We start from the raw sequence: 27,752 nt of genomic DNA, 5'->3' as shown, positions 1-27,752 counted from the left end.
ATAAAAGTACTGTCAAATTTTCGAAAACAAATATCCAATTTTCAATATCTTAAGTTTTCAGCTTAAATAAAAAACGTATTTACTAACACGTACAATCTAAAATTAGATTTTCTAATTTTTGTTAAGAAATCTCCTTTACTTTATTATGCATCATAAGTAAAAATATTTTTAGAAATAAGTTTGAATATAATATTATAAAGATTTAAATCAACTGGAAATATTATTTAAAATTTTCAAAACTCTTTTTAGTACTAGTTAATATTAACAGTTAGAAGTTTGGGCACGTCAGTTTAAATATTTACTTTTCATGTATTAGTGAATAATGTAAATGAATTGGATTTAAAAAAGAATTAAGCATTATATAATTTTATCTTTCATTTCGATTATAGTATTCACAGAAGGAAAAATCATACTCCTTTCAATACATGTATGAAACAAAATTTGGTGAAAGAGAATAATTGATTTGAAGAAAAAAGAGGAGTTTTTTTTTTAAATTATATTTTTGAGAAGATGTAGAAACGTCCTCTTAAAAATTACTATCCGAAACTTCAAAATAAAACACATAATATTTTACCGCCCTTTGCATTTATGTATGGACACACTGTGAAAAAACATTTGTATTTTACAGCACCGCTACCACCATCAGGTTCCGTTAAATTTATAGCTAATTTACTGTTTTGAATATTACAGTCATGAATATTAAAGGATAATACAAAAAAAATAAAATCTCTCTCAAGAATCAACACAATCAGTAATTGACTAATATGGTTGTAAGTAAGTTCTTCTTATAACACTATTTAAATTAACAGATGTTCTTTTTCAATTAATCCAGCTGCATAAATTGCATTTTTTCTTTAAAGCCATTGCATCCACAAAATTTACTTTATTTTCCATCCTCACTACCAAAATATAAAAGTTACTGAATATTACGTAAAAAACCACGTATAATTTTGAAAAACCAACCTAAAATGGGGCAAACAATTTTAGTCTGCAGTGATCATTTTGATTAGTTATCTAGCTCACGTGACGCAGCAGAAAATGCTTTAATTAATTACTGATGCTGTAAAATATACACCAAAAATTGGCTGTAAAAACTACAGCAATTATTTTCAGTGCAGATTAAACAGGTATTCATGATATCATATAGGTGTGGATATTCTGAAATGATCACCCATAATATGAGCAAAGGAAAGATAACAACATAATCAATGTGAATACTGATGAAAATTAAAAGTTTTTTTTTAACGATCGTCTTTAAACTTTTTCGTTTCAATTAAACTGGCTTCAATATTTTTAGTTAAGCCTTTCTCAGTAGAGACTCTGTAGTGATGTTTATAACTTTAAGAGGGTTTTTCTTTTTCTTCTTGTTTAGATATTATTTTGTTTGCTCGTTAAATATAAATTCTCCTTTAGATGTTTCTTTCGGATATTACCCATTACTTCTCTCATCCGGTGTATACGAACAATCTTTTATAAAGGACATTTTCGCAGAACAATATTTTTAAATTTTAAGAACTCATTCATTTTTCAATTTATATCCGAAATATTATATTTCAATTTTTAGCTGGATAATAAGTGTAAAGGTAAACTTAGCATAGAGCATGTAATGATTGTCATTCTACTACACAAAGAAACGTTTTAATTACATTTATGTGTTTTGATTGATTGATATTTTTAGTCATTAAGATTTTGAATTGATAACGACGGTAGATTTGTTTTATGAATAAAATTCTATTAAAATATTTTGTCCTTTTTCAAGTGGTCTCAAAAGGAAGCAAATTAAAATATCCTTTTTAATAAGGACATGAATCCATTATCAGATAAGTATCTGAATTTAAATACTATAATGGTTATTCTATTTCATCAAAGACATCCGTCTTATCGTAGTTTGTTATGAAATGAAAAGTTAAAGATTAAGTCAAAGTGATAAGAGAAAGAAAAAGATTCAATTTGACCAAATGAATCATGGATATCAGGTTTAATGAAAAGCGAGCTCTTGTCACTGGTGCGGGAAAAGGTGCGAATTTCATTTTAATATTTAGAAAGTTATAATTAATGTTAAATATGCTATGAATTTAATGAATAACAATAATTATTGGTTTTTAAAAGCCTAAGTATAAAAACAATATATATATATTTACTTTTAGATTATTGTAGATAGATATAGAATATTTTAAATTTATTATTATTTATTACAAATTATAATTAGTTTTCTTATAGATTAAGATTTTGGGGGAAGATAAGATTTGTGTGATTAATTAATTGTGGAAAGTTGAAACACCTGATAAAAATGTTTGAAAGATTTTGGCATCTTAATTCCATTAATTTAAAATATTGATTTTAAAGTAAGAAATATTTAAAAAAAACTTTAACTTCATTTAAATCTTTTTTGTGCAAATGTCTACAATATTTGAAATAATTATTTGCAACATGCAAATTAAAAAACAAAGTAAATTAAAGATATGGAGTAGTATTAAAAATGTATTTTAATGGTTTCCAAGCATTTTTTTAAATTTATTTTATTTTTTCGTGTCGACCGAACAATTTTGATAAAGACAAGGAAGCGGAAAAAATAGTAAATTTATCTACCTTTGCTTAATAAGTTTTCAGCGTGACCAGAAAAATAAGATGATAGAAATTCTATTGAAAAAAGCAATTCTTGAAAACCAACAGGCATCTATCTATCTATAGTCTTTGTTAAAGAAATAGAGGTCTCAAAGTCATGCGATTTTTCATCTTTTCTCATCTCCCGCAGCAATACGTTTGAGTACGAAGTTGGAACATAATTGCGTTGGGGAAAAGGAAAGATTTACCGTAATCATAGTAACGGAGAGAAAAGTGTAGAGAGTGGGGAAATTGCATACGTTTGAGACTTCAATTCTCCCTTGCAATTTAAAAAAATAAAAACGCAAGTACTTCACTATAGATTTCGAGTAAAGTAGTATGACAGCAATTTTCTTTCTATTGTTAATGCTATCAGCCTTAAAATAGAATTTCAAAAAGCTGATAAATTAAAATTTTTCGTTGAATATAAAATTTTTCAGAATAGTCTTAGCATGCAAAATTGCGAGAAACATAAAAATCTTAATTTTGAATTTGCACGTCAGTATTCTATTTATAAAGAGTATAATTAAAAAATTCAAATATTTGCAAATTTCCCAAGGCGCCATTTTAGTTTAAGTCTAAATAAAAGTCTCCAGTAATCCAGTAATTCAGTCTAATAATTTCAGACTTTTTAAAAATCAGCCCATACGCTTTGAAATAGTAGTTTAAAAATTATTTAATCAAGTTCACTTGTCATACACTGGCACTTTGAATTCAAAAGTAGGGTGCATAAGCTTAGTTGAATAAGGCTAATTAGATTATGTTTTCTAATTAGCTTAAAAGTATGTAAGCAGAATATTTGAGAAATGTAATGTTTTTTTTAAAAAAGCACAAAACTAACATTCAATTTCTCATGAACTAATCGACGAATTTTGCACAGATTTTTATTTTTCCATCGAAAATTATGCTCTTTGAAATGATGAAAAAATTTGATACCTAGCAATTCAAAATTCTTTCCAATATTACTAAATGAAATAATAAATAGTTATTAAAAAATACTATTCCCATGGATCTCTTTCTTTTTTGAAAAAAAGACTAATAATTGTGCGATTTTTTTTCTTTAATTCCCTGAAAAAGTTCTCAATATGGCGAAATACAACAAAAAAAAAAATAAATGAATAAAATTAACATTAAAATGTTCAAACTTTGAAGCGCCCTCCTAACCAAACTATTGGGACCATATTTTCCAGATTGCTGCTACCCCTTCTATTTTTGGGGTCAAAATGCGTTTAAAAAAAGGCTGACTTATTCAGAGAAAAAACGTTTTGGTGTCAGTTTTCTACATAACAGTCAAACTTAAAATTTATCACGCTCTAATTAATTAATATATTTGAGGTCACCTCCTTGAACTATTAACGCTGAGCCCTAGAAAGTGATGATCCGATCATAATACCAAGAGTTATTCAAAAGAATCCATTTTCTCTCTCTTTTTGCGCACTATTTCATAAACATGTATCAAACTAGTTTCAAGGTCTTTTAATGCCAAAGTTCAAATTACCAAAGCATCATTTAAGAATATACCTCTAGGGATACTGAAATGAAAATTAATCGTTCACTGTTTGAGGTCAAAATTATAATCAGTAGAATGGATGTATGAATGGGTCCATCCTATAAACGGGTGTGACGAATGGGTGAGAAAGAAGTCGAACTCTTGGTCATAGATGGCTCCACTGGAAAACAAGAACAATCTCCCCCTCTTGCCTTAATGACCTATGACAACAACAAATTATGTCTTATATGTTTGAAACGTTAAGAATAGTTTTCTCAGAATCTTTATATTTACTTATTATTGTATTTTTTTATATATAATTTCGTAGGTATCGGTAGAGGAATAGCACTAAAACTCGTAGAGTGTGGGGCTGATGTAGTAGCTGTGAGCAGAACACAATCAGATTTAGATGAGTTGGTTCAGCTAGTAAGTATCCTCTTCCTCAGAGGCCGATGATGTTTAAAAAAAATTGTAATTTGAAGAATGTAGACATCTCAACCAACAAAGCTAGCTTGTGTTACGGCCTATTTTAATTTTTAAAGAAATCGTAATCATAATTCAAAACTGCTTACTTGTCTGAGGACATTCTATACTATTAACTAGATCACAATACAAGTACAATTTTTACTTACTTGTTATCACAAAATCTATTTCTTAAAAAAAAATTTTAAAAAAAAAACATGCAAATTTGTTACTTTTAATTTTAAAGAAAAATCATTATTTAAGACAGCCTATTTGTTACATTAGTTAACCTAACGGCAACACGGAACGCTAGCATTTAAGGTATCATCGAACATAAGGTTCTCATAAGATCAAGTCGAACACAATTGTGATAATTTAAAAAAATATCTATATTGGTTCCATTGGTAAATTAACAATTTATAATATTGCCCTTTTCTGTAATTTTTCCGTAATTCTAAATGCAATATCTCAAAGCATGTTAGTTCAAATTACTTGAGTTTTACATGAATGTTCCCTTACATATGTTTAGAGAATTAACTATTGACAAGTTTCTTAAACTAATATTTTAGATTTTAAAGTTAAATTAAAAATAAATATAATTAAACGTTTTAGCCTTTTTTTTGCCAAATAAGCTTACGATATTTGCTGTAAAATATCTGAATGTTAGTATTGAGTCTAGTGCGCCATCTTTTCCCTAAGTCTAGTTTTTATGAGTATATTAAAATAAGAATAAGAAAAATTTGTAAATCAAGTTTTAAGCTAAATTTTGTAATTTTGAAATGAGATCAAATTTTGGTATTTTTTGACCAGTTTTCTGCCTATATTTTTAATTTTGTTTCATAATTTTTTTTTTCAAAATAAAACACATATGAATAAATAAAATTTTCTGCAAAAAATATTTCAAATTTTGACGCTGAAGGTGTTCAGGTATATTGACTATAATTTATAATAGATAGCACGACTCGTTTTTCGCATTACATAGAAATTTTAAAGTTTTTGGATCTTTCAAACTATACACAGATGTTAGCTATCTAACTCTTACTTTTCGGAAAAAAATACAAATTGTAGTTCAAGAAAATTTAAACTGCAGTTTATATGCAACTTTGGATAGATTGCATTATTGTGCATTGAGAAGTCGCTAATTACTTAGATTTTAAAGTTACTTAATTACTTAGTTACTTAAATTTTAAAACCATGTCTTTATACTTTTTACTTTTAAGAGTATTGTGTATTAAATCGAAAACTCATTTGATTCTCTGAAAATTTGCAGAGTTCAAAAATTCAAACGTTGCTTTTAGATGTCAGTGAATGGGATAAAGTGAAAAATAAATTACAAAATATTGGACCAATTCATTTGCTGGTTAACAATGCAGCCATTAATGGGGACTATAAAGAATTGGAGGATTTTGATGAAGAAGGAATAAATAGGTAATAATTTACTGCTAAATAACGTAGATTATTCCCTCATACATATCATATCCATTGTTGTGCAATAATGAATAAGTAACAAGATTTTTTATTATTCTATTAATTCTGAAAACCTTAGCTAAACAAAATTTTTTTCCTCATAATTCTATGTAGCTTTTGAATACAAATGGCTTGCATTTGCAAGCTTCTTTAACGCTTAAAAAATTGCTTATTTTAATATTTTGAAACATTTATAATATCTCAAATGTTGAAAACTTAAAGTTTGCATACATATCCTGAAGTTTAAAAAAATATATATTGGCTATTTTAAAATTTTTCAGCGTAATTTTTCTATGATTTCTTAATTCTGTAAAGAAACATTTAAGAAAAAAATCTATTAAAAAATTAAATAATACTTAAGTTTATATATACATAGGTTAAATTTTCCTCAAATAGAAAGAAAATAACAGTTAATTCCTGAAAAAAGCTTAAACTTTTTCTGTTTAAAATTTCAATATTGCATAAGGAATGTCTGAAGCTAAAAATAAGAACACTTTAAGTAAAGCTTGTCCTTTAATAAACGATAAAAGCCATGAATGAATGCAAATAATTGCTTTGAAAATATAAGTAGTTGGTTGTTTGAATGTAAAATAGTTTTTAACTTCGTAAACTCCATCAAGTGTGTCACTAAAATTGTAAATAGCTGAAAATATGGTTATTTTCCTTATGTTAGTGAAGGAATACTTCTATCTAATCTACTTCCTCCTATTTATAGGGCTTTGCTAACATAAAATATCCTCAGTGGCAGACTGATCATTGTTTAAACTCTAATTGCCGTCGGGCTTACCTTGGGTGGTTTTCGTGTTGTGTTTTCCTCTCCATATGAAGCAAATGTTGGTTAGTTCCTTCAAAATGTCCTCCACTAGTTTGTTCTAATGCTTGATCCTAGTGTCCTCTTGTCTGCAAAGCTGGGTTTAAAATTTATAGGCTACGGAGTTGAATATTGATGGTCGTTAACTCGGAATCGGATCAGCTGTTAAACGCTGGTTGTAAAACAAAATAAAATATTTTTTTTGCGTATCATTTTAATTATTGTTAGTTAGGCTAAAAATATATAATATTATATACAAGTATTTTTAAAAATAAAGTGTCTCTCTTACTTAAATGTAATGGAAAAACGTGATAAAAAAACCTATTTAAAAAAATAACAGATTTTTCTCTTTTAAAAAAAGATAAATTTATTTTCTTTAAAAACTTTATTCGATAATTTATTTCTCATAATTTTGAAATCACTTACGCTCGACAATAATTTGTGACACAAATTATTGCTTAGTGCTGAACCTCATTGATAATGAGTTGTGATCCGATAATGATTTGTGATCCAATTTAAGTAGCTCAAAAACATTAATTAAAATGAGTGTTTGCTATTGCTTTTTGTAGAAAAATACTATTACGTACAATACTATAACACCTTTTAAATTTATCATTATGTATTATAGTTAAACCTGTTAAATTGAAATGTTTTATATTCTTGTATTTTTCAGAATGTTTGATACTAATGTCAAGTCAATAATAGCGATTTCACAGGTAAATTCAAATTTTATTTTTATTTTTAAATCCTTAAAAGTGCTCTGTAGAAAATAATTATATTACATTCTAAATTGACAATCATAGCTACTTTATCTTACTTAATAGTTAATGCAAAATTACCCAATCTATATATTTATTGACAAGCAAACCATCTCGAAGTTAATTGGGTTTAGTTTTATATTTGAAGATCTTGTTTGAAACAAACAAAAGCAAACTTTATGGTTCTTTAGTAAATAAAGGATTTTTCAATAAATAATTTTTTAAAAAATATTTTAATGAATGGGGAAATATATAATAATTTTTTTTTACTCCGCTTAAAATTTCTTATTATGTCTTAGAATATGTCTTATAATATTTCTATAATATCTTTAATACTAGTAAGACTGAAACTTATACCTATACTGCCCAAAAGCAGTCAAAATGACTGGATTGCAAAGGAATAAATAATGAGTAAAGAAATTTGTTTAAAATTAATTTTTAACACTTTTTAGATTATTTATAGGTATATAACAAGTTATTAGAGAATATTAATAATAAAAAAAATATATGTTGTACAAAATTCTAAGAAATTGCGTCGTTATATACATAATTGTTTTTCTAATTGAAATTAAAAGCAGTTCCTTAGGCAATCTAATGTTAAGAAACTATTGAAGACTGACAAAAGCAATGAGCTTGTTTTCGTCACGTTAGTGTGTTTCCTGTATTTGGCATGCTGATGTAATGCGTTATTAAATCATATAAAATCGAAAAATGAAATATATAAAAACAGTTTCTGAATTTCTAAAATTTCACACAGATAAGACAAACGTAATAACAGTTTTTTTTCGTTTTTCCTTCTTTTTTTATAAACATACTTATCAATCGCAGAGTTATTCACGATGAATATATTTTACTTTTTATTAATTCTAAAATTTTAAAAAAACTTAACACTTTTTTACTGAAGGATCTTTATAGACTACGCAACTATCATTAAACTTTCCCCCTCTTTTGGAATCCGTTTTCAGATAACATGGTAATGTTGCTTTTCAGATAACTTTAACTTCCGTTTCAACTTTTTCATTCGTTTGATAAACATTCGTTGTTTCGTTTAACAAGGTTTTCGAAGCTCTGTCTCGAAGGAAAATAAAAAAAAAGCCACAGTTTAAATGTCGTACAATAGAAGAAAAGCTATAATTTTTAGCTTTGTATGCCATCTTGCTGTTAAGAATTGTTTTGGCTTTAGAATGGAAGAATAACTAAAATATTTTAAAAGTTATTAAACTTTTTTCAAAACCGCCAATATGGCGACATTTTTCCTCCTAAATGAAAATTATCAAAATCACTACCTTTTTCTTTATTTTTACTAATTTTTTATGAGCTCCGATAAGGCAGCATTGGAGTAAGTTTTTTTAAATATTAAAAATATTAGAACAAACACTTTTCATTTTCACAAAACTGTGGCTTTTCTCCATATTAAGGTCTTGCGCCATTTTCAGAATAAGCATAGAGAGCACTAACTTTATATAAGCTAAACTTGTGTTGACAGTCATGAGAAACTGTTGCAAACTCACACTAGTTATTAAAATAGCATATTATTGGCAAAAAAAAGCATCGTTTCATATGACGACAGATCCTTCGAAATACAGTTTTAACAAGACCTATTTATAAATTGTCTTTAAGGCGATGATAGGTACGTATATTTTTACTTACTTTTGTTTTAAATTTAAGGCTTAGCAATCTTTTTTTTTTTTTTTTTTTANTTTTATTTTTTTTTTTTTTTTTTTTTGTTAATTTAAAGGAAATATAAAAATTTATTTCCCCGAAAGGCAAATTCTTTTACTCGAAATAAAACAACAAAAATCATATGTAAAATAAAATTAAAACCTTACCTATTCTTATTAACCTAAAAAAATTTACTCAAATGTGAATGAGTTAATTTTTACCATCCAGAAATAAGTGTGCTTCTGAATCTTATTAGAATCGTTCTCCTAGTTTTATAATGTAAAGGTGACTTGTTATATAAGTTTTTAAAGTAATTTATATCATACAGGTTACTTCATATGTTTCCTTTATATGTTTAAGTATAAATTTAAAAGACAAAACGATTATGTAATAGTGTGTACCATACTTTATGCTATAGTATGTAATGTACCTGTTTCCAATGAAAATGAAGAGTTTAATTTGTGGCTCATTACAAATGCAAAGATTTCTACTATTCATGGTGTAAACCTATTTCTAAGAAAAGTTCTTTTACGTTTTACATATAAAATGCATTTACTGTATTTAATTGCCATTTTTAGAGCAAAAATGTGGAGTTCATGTTCTAGTTAAAAACAAATGTAAAGATTTTTACAAGCCAACCTACTTATCAAATTTTCAGAAGCGTTCATGATTAATATTGCTAACTCATAAGATACCTACTGAGAAAAAATATGGACAGAATTACCAGAATGTAGAAATTTTACTGTGTTTCTGGCTCTATGGGAGCATCAAAATGCTGTGTATTTTTCATCGAAGGGCTTTAGTAATGATTTTGGTAAAATTAACAATAAAATTTGGTTTTATAATTTGCGATACAACTTGGTAAATGTGATAAAATTCAGTAATTTTATCATGATACCTTAGAGCATAGCGTAAAAACCATTTATTAGGCTAAATTTACTTTCAGTTTTATCTTTTTTACTAAACGTGCGGTAATAAGAACTATAATTTTGAAAACAAAATTTTGAAGTGGTAAATCACTATCATATGAATGAAAAAATTATCAATTGAAGGGTTTAAAAATACCGTATATTTTGGCTTTATTTACTAAAAATATCATTACATTGCCATACAGTACGGTAATTTCACAAGAATTTTTTTCTCCGGGTATGTTTTAAGATAAGAATTACACAAATTATCGTAATAAATCTAAATACAAAATGTAACGTACTTATTTATTACATTCAGATGTCTTTTTCGGAATGTAGATGTAGAGTTTAAATTCCAGCAAAAGAGATTTCTATGATTCATGAAGTATACCCATAAATATCTGAGACATTTAGAAGTGTTTTGTTTTTAAAATACTAATATTACAAAAGTAACATGTTAAAAGTTTTCCTGAAATAATATTGAGCTATCTTTAATAAAAATGTGATTGCAAATGCATTGTAATATTGCAGATAGTAGCAAAAGGCATGAAAGACAGAGGTGAAGGTGGTGCTATCGTAAACGTATCAAGTATTATGGGACTAGGAGCTTGTCCGACACGTGGTATCTATTCTGCTACAAAAGGTGCTGTGGATCAATTAACCAGAAGCATGGCTGTAGAATATGGTCCGTACAATGTATGTTTTTTTTATATTTATGACGTCATTTTTAAATCATCAGCTGACATGACGCAGTAACTTAATTACCATCAATATATTTCTTTTTATGTTTAACTCTGCCATGATGATAATTATTTAAATTTATATATTTTGTGATGAAAACTTGATATTTCCTGAAAAATAAAAAATATTGATGTATTTTTAATTTAAGGAACGGAAAATGATTAAAAAAGAATTCTATATTTAGATAAAGTATTATATGTTAAAATTGGTTTCAAAATATTTTAAACGCTCTTTTTTTCTTTAATTTTCTATTGTATTTTTCTTTACATTTTGTTTCATTTTTTAACACCCGACAATGAGTCATTAAAATCAAAGGAGGCCTCCAGAAGTTTTCATAACGTATAATCATTTCTTAACTTAAAGATCTATAGGATATAATTTTTATATTTTGAAATTATTTAAATTATTTTCAGATAAGGGTTAACTCTGTAAATCCAACTATTATTCGGACAAGAATGGCTGCCTGGGCTTTCGAACCAGGAAATGAGAGAGGATCTCGATATTTAGCAAGAACTCCCCTTGGAAGATTTGGTGGTGAGTATGCCCAGCTATTAAATTTAATTAATTAATTTTTTTGTATTTAGAATTATTTATGGGACTCCTTGAGGACTTTACGTTATTAGACTAAGCAAAACTCATATTTTGAAATTCATCTGATCAAAATAGAGATAAACTTATTCGGAGAAATTTGGTATGATGCTGTTACGCGTGCCTCAAGCGGCGTGCAATGTCATTTTCAGAACGTGAGTTATATGCAATTCTCAATTCTTTAGATGTACCCTATCACCAATCCGAATTCGTAACGAATCCAAATCCCCCTATCCAAATTTGTGACAGCTGTACTAAATCACTCTTTAGATTCCTTGTGCTGTTTAGAATTAGGTTAAATAACGGCGTGTAATCCTTAAAAAACAAAATATACTGTAGTTTCTTTTTAATTAAACAGAATTTTAAGAACGTGTATAAGCTTTATTTATTTCTTGCACTAATTTTGTAGATAATCTTATTTTTATCAATCATAATTTTCTTTAAAAAATTATTTTATGCTTACAATCTTTCGCAAAAATCTGAATTCTCGACTAATGTTCTATTTTTAATTTTTAGAAGTCAATGATGTTGTGCATCCAATTCTATTTCTCTTAAGCGACAAAGCTGCTATGGTTACAGGAATAGTAATGCCGATTGATGGTGGTTTTACAGTTTATTACTGAAAAATATGCAAATGCTTTGTAGTATGTTATAATGTCATATTTAAATACTGATAAATATCTTTAATAAATTATAAAATGGTGTCTGGATTTTAATCATTTCAAATTTGTGAAATGTTCCGGGTGTTCCATAATGGACTCCCAGACAATGAGTTTTAGAATCCTTGTTAAAAAGGAATGTGATGGCAATAAACCTTATTGAAATCTGAGATATCAAACATTGAGAACAGTTGCTGTATAAAACATAATGCAAAACCTACTTTTTGATATATTAAACACAGAGGAGTTTAAACATGGATACTAGAAACACCTTTAAATTTCAACCAACACTTAAACATGTTTTGAATGATTATTTTTTAGATTTTGAAAGATGTTTTTTTTTTGTCGATTCAATTTAATTTGTAACCCTTAATTTACTATTTTATCTTCTTTCTTCATAAGATTGTAGAATCTTATATATTAAGGGTACAGATTTTATGAATTACCTTGTGTTCGGTTTAATTTTCGTTTTTAAATCTAAATTAGACATCAGACATTGGAATTTCAGTACTACAAGCAAATACCACCAATCATGCTAAAATACATAAACGATACTTATGCACTAGCGTACTAAAGTCTTTGGTCAAACTCAATACTGTAGATAGTTAATTCGGAATATAGTAAAACAATATATAATTCTGCTTTTAAACTTCCTTAGTATCAACGTGAAAGTAATGCCAGCGGTTAAGTCATTTTAAATCAAGCTCAATTTTCGTATCAGTCAAGTATTAAATAAATAGTGTTTCACGCTTTTACAGGATTTTTTTACATCAGAGTAAGTAAGTTTGTTTACAGTAATAATCTATATGTGTAGATAAAAATGAATGTCTGTCTCTGAGAGTGTCCTTTATAAACTCCTAAACAACCAGACCAAAAGCGATAAAATTTGGCATATCGATAGCTCACTGAAAGGTCACTGAAGACATTAGAACTTTCTACGACGAACCGTTCGAGCAAGATGAGCTAAATTCGAAATGTAATTTTTCTGATGGGTTAAGCGTTAGTCATTTTTCGTAAAAAGTTTGTTTTCATCTGCTTTAAAGTTTCGTAAAATTCTTTCAATTGAAGGAAAATAAATGTGCTGATTAAAAATAAACAAAAACACGTAAATTTTGTTATCAAGGAGAATCGTCTTATCGCAATAAGTAAAAAAATGAAATAAGCGATAGCATCTTAAATGTTGAAAGAGGAAACTCAAATGTGAATGACTGAGGAAGTGAAAAAATATATTAAAAGAAAAGTTCAATGCGATTGAAGAAATCATGGAGATAAGATTTAATGGAAAAAGAGCTCTTGTAACCGGTGCGGGTAAAGGTATGAGTCCGATTATTTTTATTTAAGAAGTAATAACTGAAATTTACGAAAAAGAATCTTGAATTGTGTTTGAAAGTATAAAGTAATAATTTCTGGAATTTAAATGAATATTGCAAAAAAAATTTTTCATGCTTTTCTTTATAGATATTATCTTATAAAAATTTGAAAAAAATATATCAAATAAAAAACATTTATGAAATAATTCATATTTGAATAATTTTTTGAATACATTTATGTTTTAATCAAATATTTAAGATAATAAATATATTAAAATTTATAAATTCTTTTTTCTATTGTTCAGGACATACTTTATGCAGAATTTAGACTTCAAAAACTACTATACATTGCAAAAGTTGTATCATAAAATAGTAACAAAATAGGATGATCACTTTAAAAATTACTTTATTTAAGTATTATAAAAAGGATAAAATAATTATATTTTATTATTATCTTCATTTTTGTACAATTATGAGTTTTCATTTAGTTCAATCAAGTACAATATCATTTCCGAGTGTGTTACGAACTAAGAATATTTATAGAAAAGTAAATTAAGTTTGAAAAAGAATAATAAAAAATAATGTTTGAAATAATATAGATTAGACTTGCAGAACACAAAGAGTGGTTGCTCATGATAATACAAAAATACATCAATTCCTTTTTTTGAAAATTAAAAAAAAATATTTTGTTTTTGTATTTTCGCTATTGACGATACACATTTTTTGTTGATGTTATATTTTACTTCTTAAAAATAAAATTCATTCATTTAAGAGTCAAAATATCTTGATCGCGATATTTCATGATAATAATCGAGATCGAGTTCTTGTAAAAAGCGGGTATATGAAAAATTCAGAAAAAAATCATGTACTTCCTAAATTGTTATAATATAATATTTTATTTACTTTTATTTTATGTTAATACAAAAGGGGGCGCAATGAGGTAATTTGCTTTTAAGTGCCTCATTATCTCTTTGAAGTGTCATTCATAGCCAGGCCATTTTCACCCCTCTTTTGAAAAAGTTTGAAATTTTTCTGTGCATTCAAAGAGCCATTGAGTACATTGGCAGTGATGCCAACTTGCTTCGGACAGCAAATATTTATTTTAAAGTGGTAGTTTATCAATTGTGATTCTTGGTTTAATAAATAAAATTTAGTAGATTTTTATTCACCACTATTTCTAAATAATTCGTAGGCTTATATAATTCACCGCTTTGTAGCATTAATGACATGCTATGCCTTTAAAAAAACAAGCAAAAATAGTCAAATGTTTGCATATTTATTTTGTGGTTAATTACCGTTTTTTTAATTATTTTGGCGTGTCCGGAGCAGTTGGCATCTCTGCATTGGGATGGTCAATCGTTATCATCTTCCGTATCTACACATCGGTCGTTATCATAACCAATTTTATTATTCTTTTTTCATTTGCTTCATTGAATTTTCAATACAATATCTTCAGCAGCAGTTTACATAAACGTCTACAGACATAAAGCTTTCAAACTCTTATCTATTCATTTTAAAGTTTGAGAAGTCGTCTACATTTTCTTTTTCCCCGATTACAAAGTATTGCTCGCTAAAGATTTGCTCTAATTGACTTAATCGACCAAATATTTTCAATTTCTCATTAAATTCCGGGTTTTGTTATATCAAGGTTAAAGTAAAGCAGTATATCAATTTATGCGAATTCGTCTGTAATGTCTCACTTTTTTTAAAGTATAAGAAGGTCAAAATGCGAGAAATTAAAGTTTTGATTTTCACTTTCATTTTAAAGGCATCGGAAGAGGAATAGTTCTGAAGCTCGTCGAGTGTGGCGCTGATTTAGTAGCCGTGAGTAGGACACAGTCAGATTTAGATGAATTGACTTCGTTAGTAAGTGATTTTTTTGGTTACTTAAAACAAAATCCACTCACGCAGTTAAATTAAAACTCGGTAATTGGTCATGTAATATAAATTCTGATTATACATTTTGCCCCATACTGACCTCTTTCATCATATATATAATATAAAAAAGTTATTACCTCCTACGAGAAGTCAATAACATGAAATAACAAGCTAAGTGGCAAACTAAAGAGCCAACTTGTGAAATCACTAACAATTGAATATAGTAATTTTTCATTTTAAGAAAATTTTTGCTTGAATTGTTTCTCAGGAAACGGTTGCACTAAAAATGGTGAAAATGTTAAGAAAATTTCGATCCATTTTTTAACAGAATGATGATGTAATTTCATATATTTTTTCTTAAAATTAAGATCGGAACTCTCGAAATCATCCTATCACTAATTACTCGAATTCTGAATATCCGCTAATTCATCATTTCCGGCATTTTTAGATGCTTGATTGTACCATTTCCAACTGTGAAATTATAAAATGTTGCATTCAGATTTTTTATCACTATTTACTGTTTAGTCATGTTTGTTAATCCTTTTGGCCACGAATTAAAAATTACAAACAATTATTTTTATCCTATGCAATGCATGAACTGATTGTTAGACTAAGATAAGATTTTGTAACGTATCGTAACGTTTACCTAAGATTTCGTAACCTGAGATGTTACGGAATAATATGAGAATTTGAAAGTGCTTTTTGCACATTTACTATTTTTGAAAACCTTTCTTTCTAATGATTAATTATGAGTTAGAGGTGGAGAAATTTGACGTCAATCAAATAAATGAATTAACCTAAAAAAATTCTTTTAGATTTCAGCTAGATCGGTTTAATATTCAACGTTGGTTAGACACAATTGATAAATTATAATACATATTTTCTGAAGTAATAAATATTGAAATTATTTAAGATAGCTAAAAATACCTTTATAATTACACATTTTTAAAAGATTTAAATTTAAAGAATATCTTATTTTAATTCCAATTGAAAAAATATTTCATGTTTTTTACAATTTTATAACAAACGTATCTTATAATAAACGCACTATCTATCTTTTATTTATAATTTTAAAAAAATCTGAAAAATATTTAAGGGCATTCAGTAATTACCTTTCGATGTACGGTTCTAAAATTTTATCAGAAACTAATTCAAATTACTATGCACATTAGGAGTCGCAAATTAATATTTAACTGAGGAAGAAACAATTTTGCAATAAAAAAAGTCGCATCACTAGTCACAAAATCAGTTTGCTTGCAGGAGGAAACTGATGTTTCTAAAAATTACATGTTTTTAACTGCAAGGCACTTCTAATTATTTCATATTAACTACTCTATGCTTCTTCCGGCAATGGAACAGGTTTAAAAGTCTTCTACCCCGCTTGCTTTAGTATAGTTATTCGTTCCTTAAATTTCATGTATATTATTATGTTCTCTTACATTAAAGATAAAATTTCGATATATCTTTTTTACCTGATTTTGACGAAGATTCTAAGCGTAGATATAAAGGACAGTCATTACGAAGTAACCTGTATGAATTAATTTTAAATAGCTTATTAAAAAAATTATTTTAGTTCAAAGTTCCGTCTAGCATTACTAGCTCACATGGTTATTTCTAGTAATTATTTTTAGAAACAAAATTAGATACCGTAAAGTAAATCATTTACAGCATATTTTTTTCTCTTATGTGCAGAGTCCAAAGATCCAGACGTTACTTTTGGATGTCAGCGAATGGGCTAAAGTGAAAAATGTATTAGAAAATATTGGTCCAATTCATTTGTTGGTTAATAATGCAGGCATTACTGGAGACTTAATAGAATTGGAGGATTTTGACGAAGAAGGAATAAATAAGTAATTTAGAAAAAAGATTCCGTTTACGACTTCTTTCCCTATGTCTTATCGTGATCATATTTTTCTACATGTTGATTTATTCTTGTAACCTTAAAGTTGCAATGGACTTTTCAGAACAGTTTCTGTAACTACTTATTGGTTTCTCTGAACATTAAATTCTTATTCATAGAAATTCTATTGCAATAGATTTTTCACTTTTTTTTAATTACTAAGTTTTTATTTATTGACTTTAAAACAAAAATATATTGAATTTTGACGTGTTCAAGACGATTTGTTTTAAATGATATGTAATGCTTTTTTTATGTTCCATATTAAGAATAAAACAATAATTCTATGTTTTTATATTTCTAATTTCTATGAGGAATAAATTATTTTTAATAATAAAATTGTTTTTAACTAGAGTTTTAAAAACTTTAAATATTATTTAATTTGTACAGAACAAGGTACACGTTTATCGAATACGTTTCTTCTTAAAGTTGGCAGACAAGAAAGATACCCCAAAAACTACTCGTAAATTCAGCTGTCTTCGCATGTAAGGTCAGTTTTAGAAACAGAGTTAAAATCTGACAAAGTTTTGCGAACGTCTCTTTGCATCTGGAAGTATAAATTATAATTTAAAATTAAGATACGTTTTAAAGTACAAATCCAGAAATTTGAAAACCATCACAAAAATTCGACCGTGGAATCATTTTTCTTCTATTCTCTTTGAGTAAAAAACTATACTAAATTCAAGCAATCTCTTATAGATAATATTGACTTTCGACTTTTGAAATTGGTTATATTAGGGGTAAAAAAAAATTTTGACGCTTTATAACGTAAAGTAACATCTGTTTAAAAAAAATTCCTATGATGTTTTTTTCAAAAAATAGATCCTCATATTTTTAACTTCACAATTATATTTAAAGAAATTGGTAAAAACAAAATTTAATTTGAGAATTCTTTGTTTATTTCTACTATTTGTGACAGAAATGCCGTTAAATTTTAATTTATGACTCTTTATTTAAATTTTGATATAAATTTATTTAAATATAAATTATTTATTAAATTACTATCAATTCCTTTTTTCCTTCATGATGCATTTTAATACATGTCTAAATTTCTTAGTTCAAAATGTATGATGTATAAGAAAAAGTAACACTCAAAGTAGAAGACAAAATTTTAAAAATAATGACTTTTTTCAGCATTCGAAATTATTTAAAATTCATATGCATTTCTTAAAATAAATTAGTATGATTTAAAATTCGTATGCATTTCTTTAAATAATTTAAAATACATTTTGCCCCTATATTTCTAAATTAAATTGATCTGATTTTGATGAGAAAAAGCTTGGCATTTATATTACATGAAATAAATATTTAGTTTAGCTTAATAAATGTCTGTTATTTAGGTTAATAAATATCAGTTAGTCAAAAATATAATTGAAAATGTTATATTAAATTCTTTTTTCTTTTAAATCCTTGCTTAAATCTCCAATTTTGCTTTTTCTTCCTCTAATTTAAAAATCACACTTATACAACGAAAACTAACAAATTGAGGTATTTCACCGTCTTAAATTTAATAACTCAAAGAGGTTTTAATCGCGTTTTAATTTCATTAAAACAACAAACAATCAAGTACAACAAACAATCAAGTTATTAATCGTTCTTCCTGAACAACTTCATCGCTAATTTTGTTAAATAATATTATTTTTCCATTGAGTCTAAAATTAGTTCCTTCTGTTCTACCTTTATTTATATCATTTTTATTATCATTTTTAACTGTTTCAGAATGTTTGATACCAACGTCAAATCAATAATAGCTATTTCACAGGTAAGTATAAATTATTTTGCTTTTCAAATATTTTAGAAACGCACAATATTAAAATGAAATATAAAATATTTCAGAACAAAAAAATCATTTGTAGCTAAACACTCATAAAAACTGACGTAAGATAGTCGATTTGAGATTCAACTGTCATCATAATATTATCCTCTCTTAGGTAAGTCGCCTATATTCTACTTGATGGAAGAAAGTAAAACAAACAAAAAAAACGTTGACACTCTTGACCAGTTTAAATCTATGAATATCTTTCTAGATTATCAAAACTTTTGAAACTTCGATGCTGAAGTTAGATATCCATAAAGTTTTGGAGAAAGATTTATTTAAATACATATTTATTTTTCAAAGCAAATCAAACAATTAAATACCAAAACAGTAGAAAGATATAATGATAAAATAGATCATGATAAGATAGCAAATATCATGTTATGAATGTAAGAGGCACTATTCTAGGTATATTGTTGGTATTTGTGTATATTTTATTCGGAAGTATTTTATTGGCAAAAGTTTGCATTTTCCGTTTCAAATTTTTTCATTTATATTCAGTATCTTCTTAATATAACACTTTATTTTATACAGCATTTTGCTTTCTTAATATTGCTAATATATACTTTAAATATACTACTACCTAATCATATAGAAGTAACAGAGTTGTTCTTCTTGTAATTTATTATTTTAATATCTGAAGAAATATGACTAATAATTTAGTAATTATTGTGGCTAAAGAAAATTTAAAAATTTGTTTACTGATGAAAAATAAAATATCTGAGCCGAAATTATGTCATAAAATTAGCTTGTATCAGTATACTGAACTATCCTGCTATGAATGTTATTCACTGTTTCGTTTATTTTTTACTTTTTTTCTTAATATTTTATGAAACCATTATTTTATTTTTTTAAGAAATGTATATTTTAATTTTTTGTACCTTTTCGATTTCTTTCTCAAAAGTGAAATCTGAAATATCATTCAATCGGAGCGATGAATCTAATTTTCCCTAAAGGGTGTACAGATTTTTTAATAAAAGTTTCAATTTAAAAAAAAAAATATGTTGAGACCTATGTCATTCTGAGAAATTAGACACTAAGTATAAGATTACACTTAACAATTTCAAAGGCTATGAGTAAAGCGCTGAAACCCTCTAGCTGAAAACCGAAAACATATGTTTTCTAAACTGAAATCATCTAAAAGCTGAAATCATCTAAAACTAAATAGTTAATTTTTTTAAAAAAAGTTTCTGTTCAAAGTTTTGTTTCGAAATCAGTTGTTCTCCATTCAAGTTTTTTTACCAAGCTTGTAAAGCTTCTCTATTTCTACTAAATCTATTAAATAAAAGCATGGTATGTTGCTAAAATTCGTGGCAACACTTTGGGAGGGGGATATAATTTTTTTATAACGATCCGAAAAATGAATTTTTTTATTTTTATTTAAAAAATACTTTTAATTTTTTAATATCCTCAGGCTAGTATGGTTTTAGAAACATATTTGCATTTACCTACCTATGAATTAAACTTTTGTTTCAAATCATTGCCATGATTTTAATATATTTTATCATGTGCTCGGAGTTATCAATGTCAAATTTTAACACTTAACAAATTTAAACTCTAAAATTGTTTGCATTGTCTCGCGAAAGTGTTTGCATTGAAATAATATCTGCTCTTTTGTTTAACTCCTGTTGATGATAAAAAAAAGTCGATAAAAGTTGTACATTAATGCTTTCTTGATGAAACCAAAACCACCTAGTACTATTAATAATAAATATTTCATAGATAATCACTGTGATTTTAATAATATTAACAATAATATTACTAAAAATAATATAACAATAACAAGTACTTTAAAATAGAGAATAAAATTGAACAATATACTTGTATATTCAGTGAAATCCCGATTATCCCCGAGCTGTTAAACGCGGTGACAAATATCAGCGAGTTCCAAAGACGTCGCAATTACAACGAAGATATCGAAAGTGCATTTTCGGATTAAAAACAGGTATTTTCAAAGCAAGAATCAAATACGAGCGGTTTATTACTTTTAATTATTTGCTTATTGTATGTTTATTATTTTTTATTGTAACAGAATATTTTTATGAAGTGTGTGTGTACTATATTTTTTTCTTTGCTATTCGTTGTTTCAGTCATTTAGACGTAGAACAAATATTTCTGTTGTATGTTTAAAGTACATACCCACATATGAATATATTTTAAGGTTTTTTTTGTATTTCCAATTTATATTTTGATTTTTTTTCATTATCCGAGATTTTTTTTATCCGCGTTGTCTTTTCCACCCAATTATATGGATAATAGGGACTCTACTGTACTGACTTTCTAGTGCATATTGTACTGACTTTCAGTATATCAAAGTATCTGAAGAATTCAACTTTTTTATTGCAATAAGAAATGCTGTTCTCTATGAAAGTGGCATCACAAGTTTTTTCTTCTTCTTTTTCACTTGAAAATGACAGATTGCAGAACAATGCAGAACAAATGACACGAAAACAGAAAAAAAAATGGTTCTGCTTGATACCATACTGCAATTTGGCAACCATCAACTAAGTAAAATGAATATATTTAAATGGGAAAAGGAAGGGGTTTATCAACTCTCGTGTTTTCCCCATATCTATAAAAACTCTAGTTAGTTTCAAGTTTAAACACTTATACAATCAAAGCCAGTGTACTAATAGGAACATAGCGATTCAGAACAGTTATTACGAATTTCAGAATAGAGATAATGTGCACCATGAGAATTAATTGCATATTAACACACGGTTAGAAAATTTATCGTAAGCCGCTAAAAACGCTTTTCATTTTTGAACTTTCATTTATGTAAATTGCATAATTTTTTTTGAATTTTATGTTTCTTTCATAGTTTTTGTCGAAATATTCATTCAAATATACTCTGTAATAGCGGTGTCATAATTTAATAACCTAAAGACTAACTTGGAGACCTTGTCAAAAGGCTAGTTTTACTTTCCATTCAAGATTTTAACCATTGAACTGAATCTTCCAAATTCTTGAATTAAATATGTTTTGAACAATTTTCTTACTTTTTTATGTTTCTTATATTCTTACATACGCTTCCTCTATATTTTTTTTTGATGAAAGCTAATATTTGGCGATTTTGCAGATAGTAGCAAAAGGCATGAAGGAAAGAGGTGAGGGTGGTGCAATCGTAAATGTGTCTAGCGTCTTAGGACTGGGAGGTTGTCCGTGTCGTGGAGTGTATTCAGCTACTAAGGGGGCAGTAGATCAACTGACCAGGAGCATGGCTGTGGAATATGGTCCTCATAATGTATGTTCTTTTTCAATTCCCATATCAAAATTTCCACGTTTATTCACAATGAAACTCACGATTTTGAAAATATTTTTTTATTTTTTAACCATTTGACGCCATACCATTGAGCCATTTTTTAATCATATTTTTTAAAAATCCCTTTCATGTATTTTTTTCTGCACTCCATTTACAAGCGAAAATACATTTTGTTATTTTTTAATTGTTAAAAAACAGTCTGATAGTTACTAAAAATATCCAAATACAAAATTCAAAAGAAAGTAGTTTAAATTTTTTTTTCTTATTTATTTTTAAAAATTTATCAATTACTGATTTCATAAATTAAAGAAACTTCAATGAGGAATAACTGCTTCTCTTTGATCTAAATAACTCCTAACTAATACAAATTTGAAAAATTATTGCTTGGAAGATTTTACCTTTAAAGGAAAGAGAAACACCAGTGTTTGATGCTGCATTTCATGACCATTAATTGTTAAAATGCCAAATATGATATTTTCCCCTTATTTTGACCTAAGTTAACGGGGAAAAAAGTATAATTTTTTTTTTTTAATTCTGCTTCCAAGGGTAAAGAAATTTGTAATTGGGTGATATAAAATTGTTTAATGTTCTGTTATAAAGGAAATGCTGATGAATAGTTCATGGAATGAATGTAAGAATACTAAAATAAAGTATTAATGAATGGATATTACATTAAAATATTTCATTTAAGAGGTTATCTGTACTTAAAATTTGAAAAATTGTTTTTCGCATGTTATTCAATATTGATATTGTTTCCAAAAATTAACGTCACTTTAAAATCAACAAACAGTTGTAACTCGGGTAAATTTTAAAGTCATATTAAAGAACGCTAATCTGCATTATTAACTGTTTAATTTTAATTTTTCTTCTTTTATACTTTTGCTTTGATAAATTAGAATATGTACTCTGGAAGAAAAAATTTTTTAAAAATTGTCAGAATATGGTAAAAATCACCGTGTTTCTGTCTTTATGGGAACACCAAAAAGTGCGGAAATTTTTACTGAAGCACTGTGGTAAAGAATTTAGTAAAATTAACAATAAAATAGGGTTTTATAATCTGTGATAAAATTTGAAAATTTTATCATGAATCCTTAGAATATATACTAAAATATATTTACTTGACTTAATTTAATTTTCAACTTAGTATTTTTTACTATATGTGTAGTAATAAGAAAATTATTATTTCGGCAACGTTCTGGTAAACCATTACCATATGAACAAAAAAGTTACCAAATGAATGGCTTAAGTACCATATAATTAGATTCCATTAACAAAATTATGGTGTTTTTGCAGGAAATGTCATTACTATGCAGGACGGTAATTTTTCCTAAATGTTTTTTGTCCATGTATTCATTTTGCTATCTTAGAATTTGTTTGCATTGTGATCTGTTAGTAAAATAAGCTTGAATTCTAGTTTTATTTATTTTTATAAATGAATAGTCCAAGCTTATTAGACTACAAATATTTACTTTTAGTAAAAATTCTGTGACTGATTGTTAGTTAAACTATTATAAAAAGGGAGTGGGGGACTTAATAAAAGAAGGAAGTGGCTTTAAAAACAAAAAACATTTTCTCAATGTTCCGCAACATGTATTTGAAAATACCATAAATCAAGAAAATCTGTCATCAAGTTTAAAATTCTGTACATTAAACTCTAAAATTTTATATTGTATTAAATTACCAATATACAGATTGTTAGATATATTCTGTTTTATATCTGTTCTTTAGATTAGGGTTAACTCCGTGAATCCAGCTATAACTCGAACGAGAGTGACAACATGGGCTTTTGAGCCTGGTAATGCTAGAGGATCTAAATATTTGACAAGAACTCCTTTGGGACGATTTTGCGGTGCGTATGTATATTTATTAATCACTTAGTTAAATTTTAAATAACTAAAATAAAGATAGTAAAAATAAAGATGGATACTAATTTCTTCAGTTTGACAAAATATTTGCTCGGAGAATTTGCTGGTAAACTGTTTCAACCAAAACGGAGAAAATTTCACTACTTTTGAGTTTTATTAATCATTAAGCGAAAAAAATATTATTCGTGTTAAAATTAATAGCAAAGTCTTAATCATACCATTGTCATGAAATGCAATTTATTAACTTACCAAGTCCCTGATTCCAACATTAATTCTTATAATCTTCAGTAATAATGAGTACGATCAACATTTTTAAAATTGCAAATGCACTGTAAAAAACTCCGAATCAAATTATGTTATTAAGCACCAACTCTTTGGGTGCATTATTCATAAAATTCATTTTTTAGTAATTTGTATTAAATTAAAGTAATTCAGTGATTTGCGGTAATTATTATTGGAAAAAATACTGTATATCAGATTTTTTGTTCCGTGACATGTTCCAGTAAAAATAGATTTTACGATAAAAAGTACCGGCAACTTGAGAGTCGGTCCATTTTACCGTAATTTGATCCGGAATTTTTTTTTTTTTACAGTGAATTGGTTTTTAAAAATCATTATTACAATCTAATGTGCTGCCAATGTAAATCATTCTTCAGGTTTAGTTAAAACTCCTCAATGCAGCTTTATTTAACTTTTATTTGCATTGAAATAATTTACAATACGTGACATTTCGAACACATTGATAAGTTATTTAAGAGTTTACTTTCACTTAACTAGTTCTTTCACGGTACACTTAACCTTAGAATTTAGTAATAATCAATTTTACCTTTTGTTGTCCGCGTGTAAGAATTTCGATGGATGCTACAGATTAATTAATGCAACTGATTAGGAAAAAAATTTAAAAAATTATCAGCGAATGAATTTTTCCATCATTAAAATTTAGCTCGGTTAACTTGCATATAAAACAGGAATTTTAACCCCTGTACCGTCCCGTCAGTTGGAGGAAATGGTTTTGAAATTAGAGGAGAAATTTTTTAAGACTTCCTAAAATGCATTAAGAGGGCACAGAGTCAGCATTTATTGTTCAGTCAGCATTTATTGTTCACCATTTGTGAGTTCACGTCAACCACGTCAAATCGTAACGAGGTTTTCATATCAAAAACCGTGGAATATCATGCCGAAATGATTGTCAAAAATAACAGCAACTCACGAATTACTAATTCATCAATAATGAGAGTTTTTCTCTAAATGTGCATGTTTTATAACATTAAATGACAAGAATAATTACAAAAGAAAAATTATACTGGAAAAGAAATTTTCTTAAAATATAATATTTACTGAAGACTATCTTATTTGAAAACTTAGCTGAAGGAATTTTACAAAAATATGAATTTTATTAAGAAGATATAATAAATATCGTTAAATAAGGCATAAGTAATTTACATGTAAACAGAGTTATAAAATTAAAACTTTAAATAATTTAATACTTATGAGAACTAAAATTACCTGGAACTTCTCTGTTTATTATTTATTACATCATGTGATTTTTAAACTAATGAGAATACAAGAAAACATTAAGAAGACACATAGCTTTTTATGAGAGATAATTTGCATCTTTTTATGATATAATGAGTCTCCAAATACTTGTGTAGCTACTTTATTTATATGTATACTGTTTTAGTATAAAAGTGTTATAAAATATTTACGAATACTTAGACATAATTTAAACTTACAATGAAACTTAGAATGATCAATTTTTTATTCTAATATAAAAATTTATTAGTTATAATATGTAAAAACTAGTATTTTAAAATCATTTTATTATTACGTGCTGAATTAATGGCTGATTTGTTTTATTTTTGTATTTAGAAGTCGATGATGTTGTGCGTCCAATTCTGTTTCTCTTAAGCGACAAAGCTGCTATGGTTACCGGAATAGTAATGCCAATCGATGGCGGGTTTACAGTATATTACTGAAAAATATGTAAATATTTGTATTAGTTTATATAAAACATGCATGAAAAGTAATAAATATCTTATCTGTATGTATCACTGCTAAGTGTCAAGGAATCAGTTATTTCAAAATAATTTTTAAAAAAATAAGAACATCAAGGGAATGTATTTGAATCATTTGAGATATATGCACTAAATGAACTTATATTTTAATTACTTTGTTATTAGTTTTTTATTCATAAATTAATTACGATCAGTTCTATTAAGTAATATATCAGAGGATATCTAAAAGTAGAATGTTTTGCAATCAATCTAAATTATTAAGATTTGCAGCACCTTTACTACCACCTAAATCAGTAATTCTTCACATCGCACAGTGGTCCAGAAGACCATGATCTTTGGCCAAAAGTCAAAATAAATTTTCAACTAAAATATGTCCAGGCAGTTTTAATATCGCCCAAATTAAGTATCTATCCAAACATTATAATTTACTTTTTGGGCCAACGAGAGTACAATGTAGTGAAAAATATGTTAATTTTTTTTAAAATGTAACTTTTAAATTTATATTTCAGAAATATATATAGAAATTTCACCTTACTGTTGAATTTTAATCAGAGTAATTAGTCTGAAATTATAGTACAATTTTTCAATTTGTTGGATTAGTTAATACTCTTGACAGACTTATAGTTTATATCTTATCATTTGACATTTTACAATGTTTGAATCACTTTCGAAACTTAGTTCCAAAAAGTTCCACGAAGTAATTAGCTAAACTTTTTTTGTCGTCTTCTTTGATGTTTCTTCTTTCGAAAAAACCTGCCCTATTTTGCCCATATTGCAAAGGTGGACTAAATATACCGAAAAACAAAAATTATGTTTTTTTCATTTTTTCGCGTTATTTTCTAATTAATTCGCGTTATTCTGTAATATTACTCCGGAAATATAATTTGCTTTTCATTTTTAATATAAAAATACGAAAATTATTATTATTTCATTGCTATATTTAATTATTTAAACGTACTATATTATTATTTTTTTCTCGCCATATTTCAGCCGCCATTTCGTTCGTTTTTTTGGAATTTTTAGTGTATTTCAAAATTTCAACTATGAGTTCAATTTACCTGCACATAAAAAAAACCAAAATTTGAAACAAATTTTATAGAAATAATAATTTTGGCCACGAAATAATTTTGGCCCACTGTGCATCGTCTTACTTACGAACCACTAGATGGCATACTAAATCAATGGTAGAACATAAACTCTAAAATGGATGAAAATCTGTATAGCTCTAAATATACACCACTCTAATTAAAAAGGGGGAATATTATAGTTCTGTTAGCCATGTTTTCATTTATAAAATAACAAAAATGTAACTATGAAGATATATGTAAAAAATTAATAGTGATTTAAATTAGTGATTCTAAAAATCTTCGTACTTACAATCACAAGATGACTTCAAATCAATGGCGGAATATATACTCGAAAATGAACGAAAACCTGTATATTTCAAATACTGCTGATTTTTGTGTGTGTTATGAAGCAATAAAAATATAATAATAAGTAAAATAATTTACAGCATATAAAATATAGTTGTCCCACATTTTTAATACTAAAAAAATATGG

The 27,752-nt window shown here is 26.8% G+C and overlaps 2 protein-coding genes across 2 annotated transcripts; both read left to right on the top strand.

Annotated features, from left to right (window-relative positions):
- Positions 1-1,976: 1,976 nt before the first annotated feature.
- Positions 1,977-12,206, top strand: LOC107444819 (L-xylulose reductase-like; the record flags this gene model as incomplete). The annotated part of the gene is given in 7 exon segments (XM_016059046.3): positions 1,977-2,017; positions 4,422-4,519; positions 5,826-5,983; positions 7,507-7,549; positions 10,693-10,857; positions 11,316-11,436; positions 12,007-12,206. Coding segments are annotated over 7 exon segments (733 nt in total), but the record flags the coding sequence as incomplete, so codon positions are not given.
- Positions 12,207-13,064: 858 nt separating this feature from the next.
- LOC107444827 (L-xylulose reductase) lies at positions 13,065-26,228 on the top strand. Its single transcript, XM_016059059.4, has 7 exons — positions 13,065-13,463; positions 15,228-15,325; positions 17,030-17,187; positions 18,954-18,996; positions 22,130-22,294; positions 24,041-24,161; positions 26,047-26,228. The coding sequence occupies exons 1-7, from the start codon at positions 13,412-13,414 to the stop codon at positions 26,151-26,153; spliced, it is 744 nt and encodes a 247-aa protein (XP_015914545.1). The 5' UTR covers positions 13,065-13,411; the 3' UTR covers positions 26,154-26,228.
- Positions 26,229-27,752: the final 1,524 nt, after the last annotated feature.

Source organism: Parasteatoda tepidariorum, chromosome 2, assembly GCF_043381705.1.
Source record: "Parasteatoda tepidariorum isolate YZ-2023 chromosome 2, CAS_Ptep_4.0, whole genome shotgun sequence".
In the NCBI taxonomy this organism is placed as follows: domain Eukaryota; kingdom Metazoa; phylum Arthropoda; class Arachnida; order Araneae; family Theridiidae; genus Parasteatoda; species Parasteatoda tepidariorum.
The sequence above is the reverse complement of the archived record's forward strand: the minus strand, read 5'-3'. Positions and strand labels throughout refer to the sequence as shown.

What these genes read in the sequence shown, in the direction of transcription:
- LOC107444827 (XM_016059059.4), top strand. Translation starts at nt 13,412, where the DNA reads ATGGAGATAAGATTTAATGGAAAAAGAGCTCTTGTAACCGGTGCGGGT. An exon ending in TAGATGAATTGACTTCGTTA is followed by an intron (nt 15,326 to 17,029) that starts GTAAGTGATTTT and finishes TCTTATGTGCAG; the next exon opens with AGTCCAAAGATCCAGACGTT. An exon ending in CAATAATAGCTATTTCACAG is followed by an intron (nt 18,997 to 22,129) that starts GTAAGTATAAAT and finishes GCGATTTTGCAG; the next exon opens with ATAGTAGCAAAAGGCATGAA.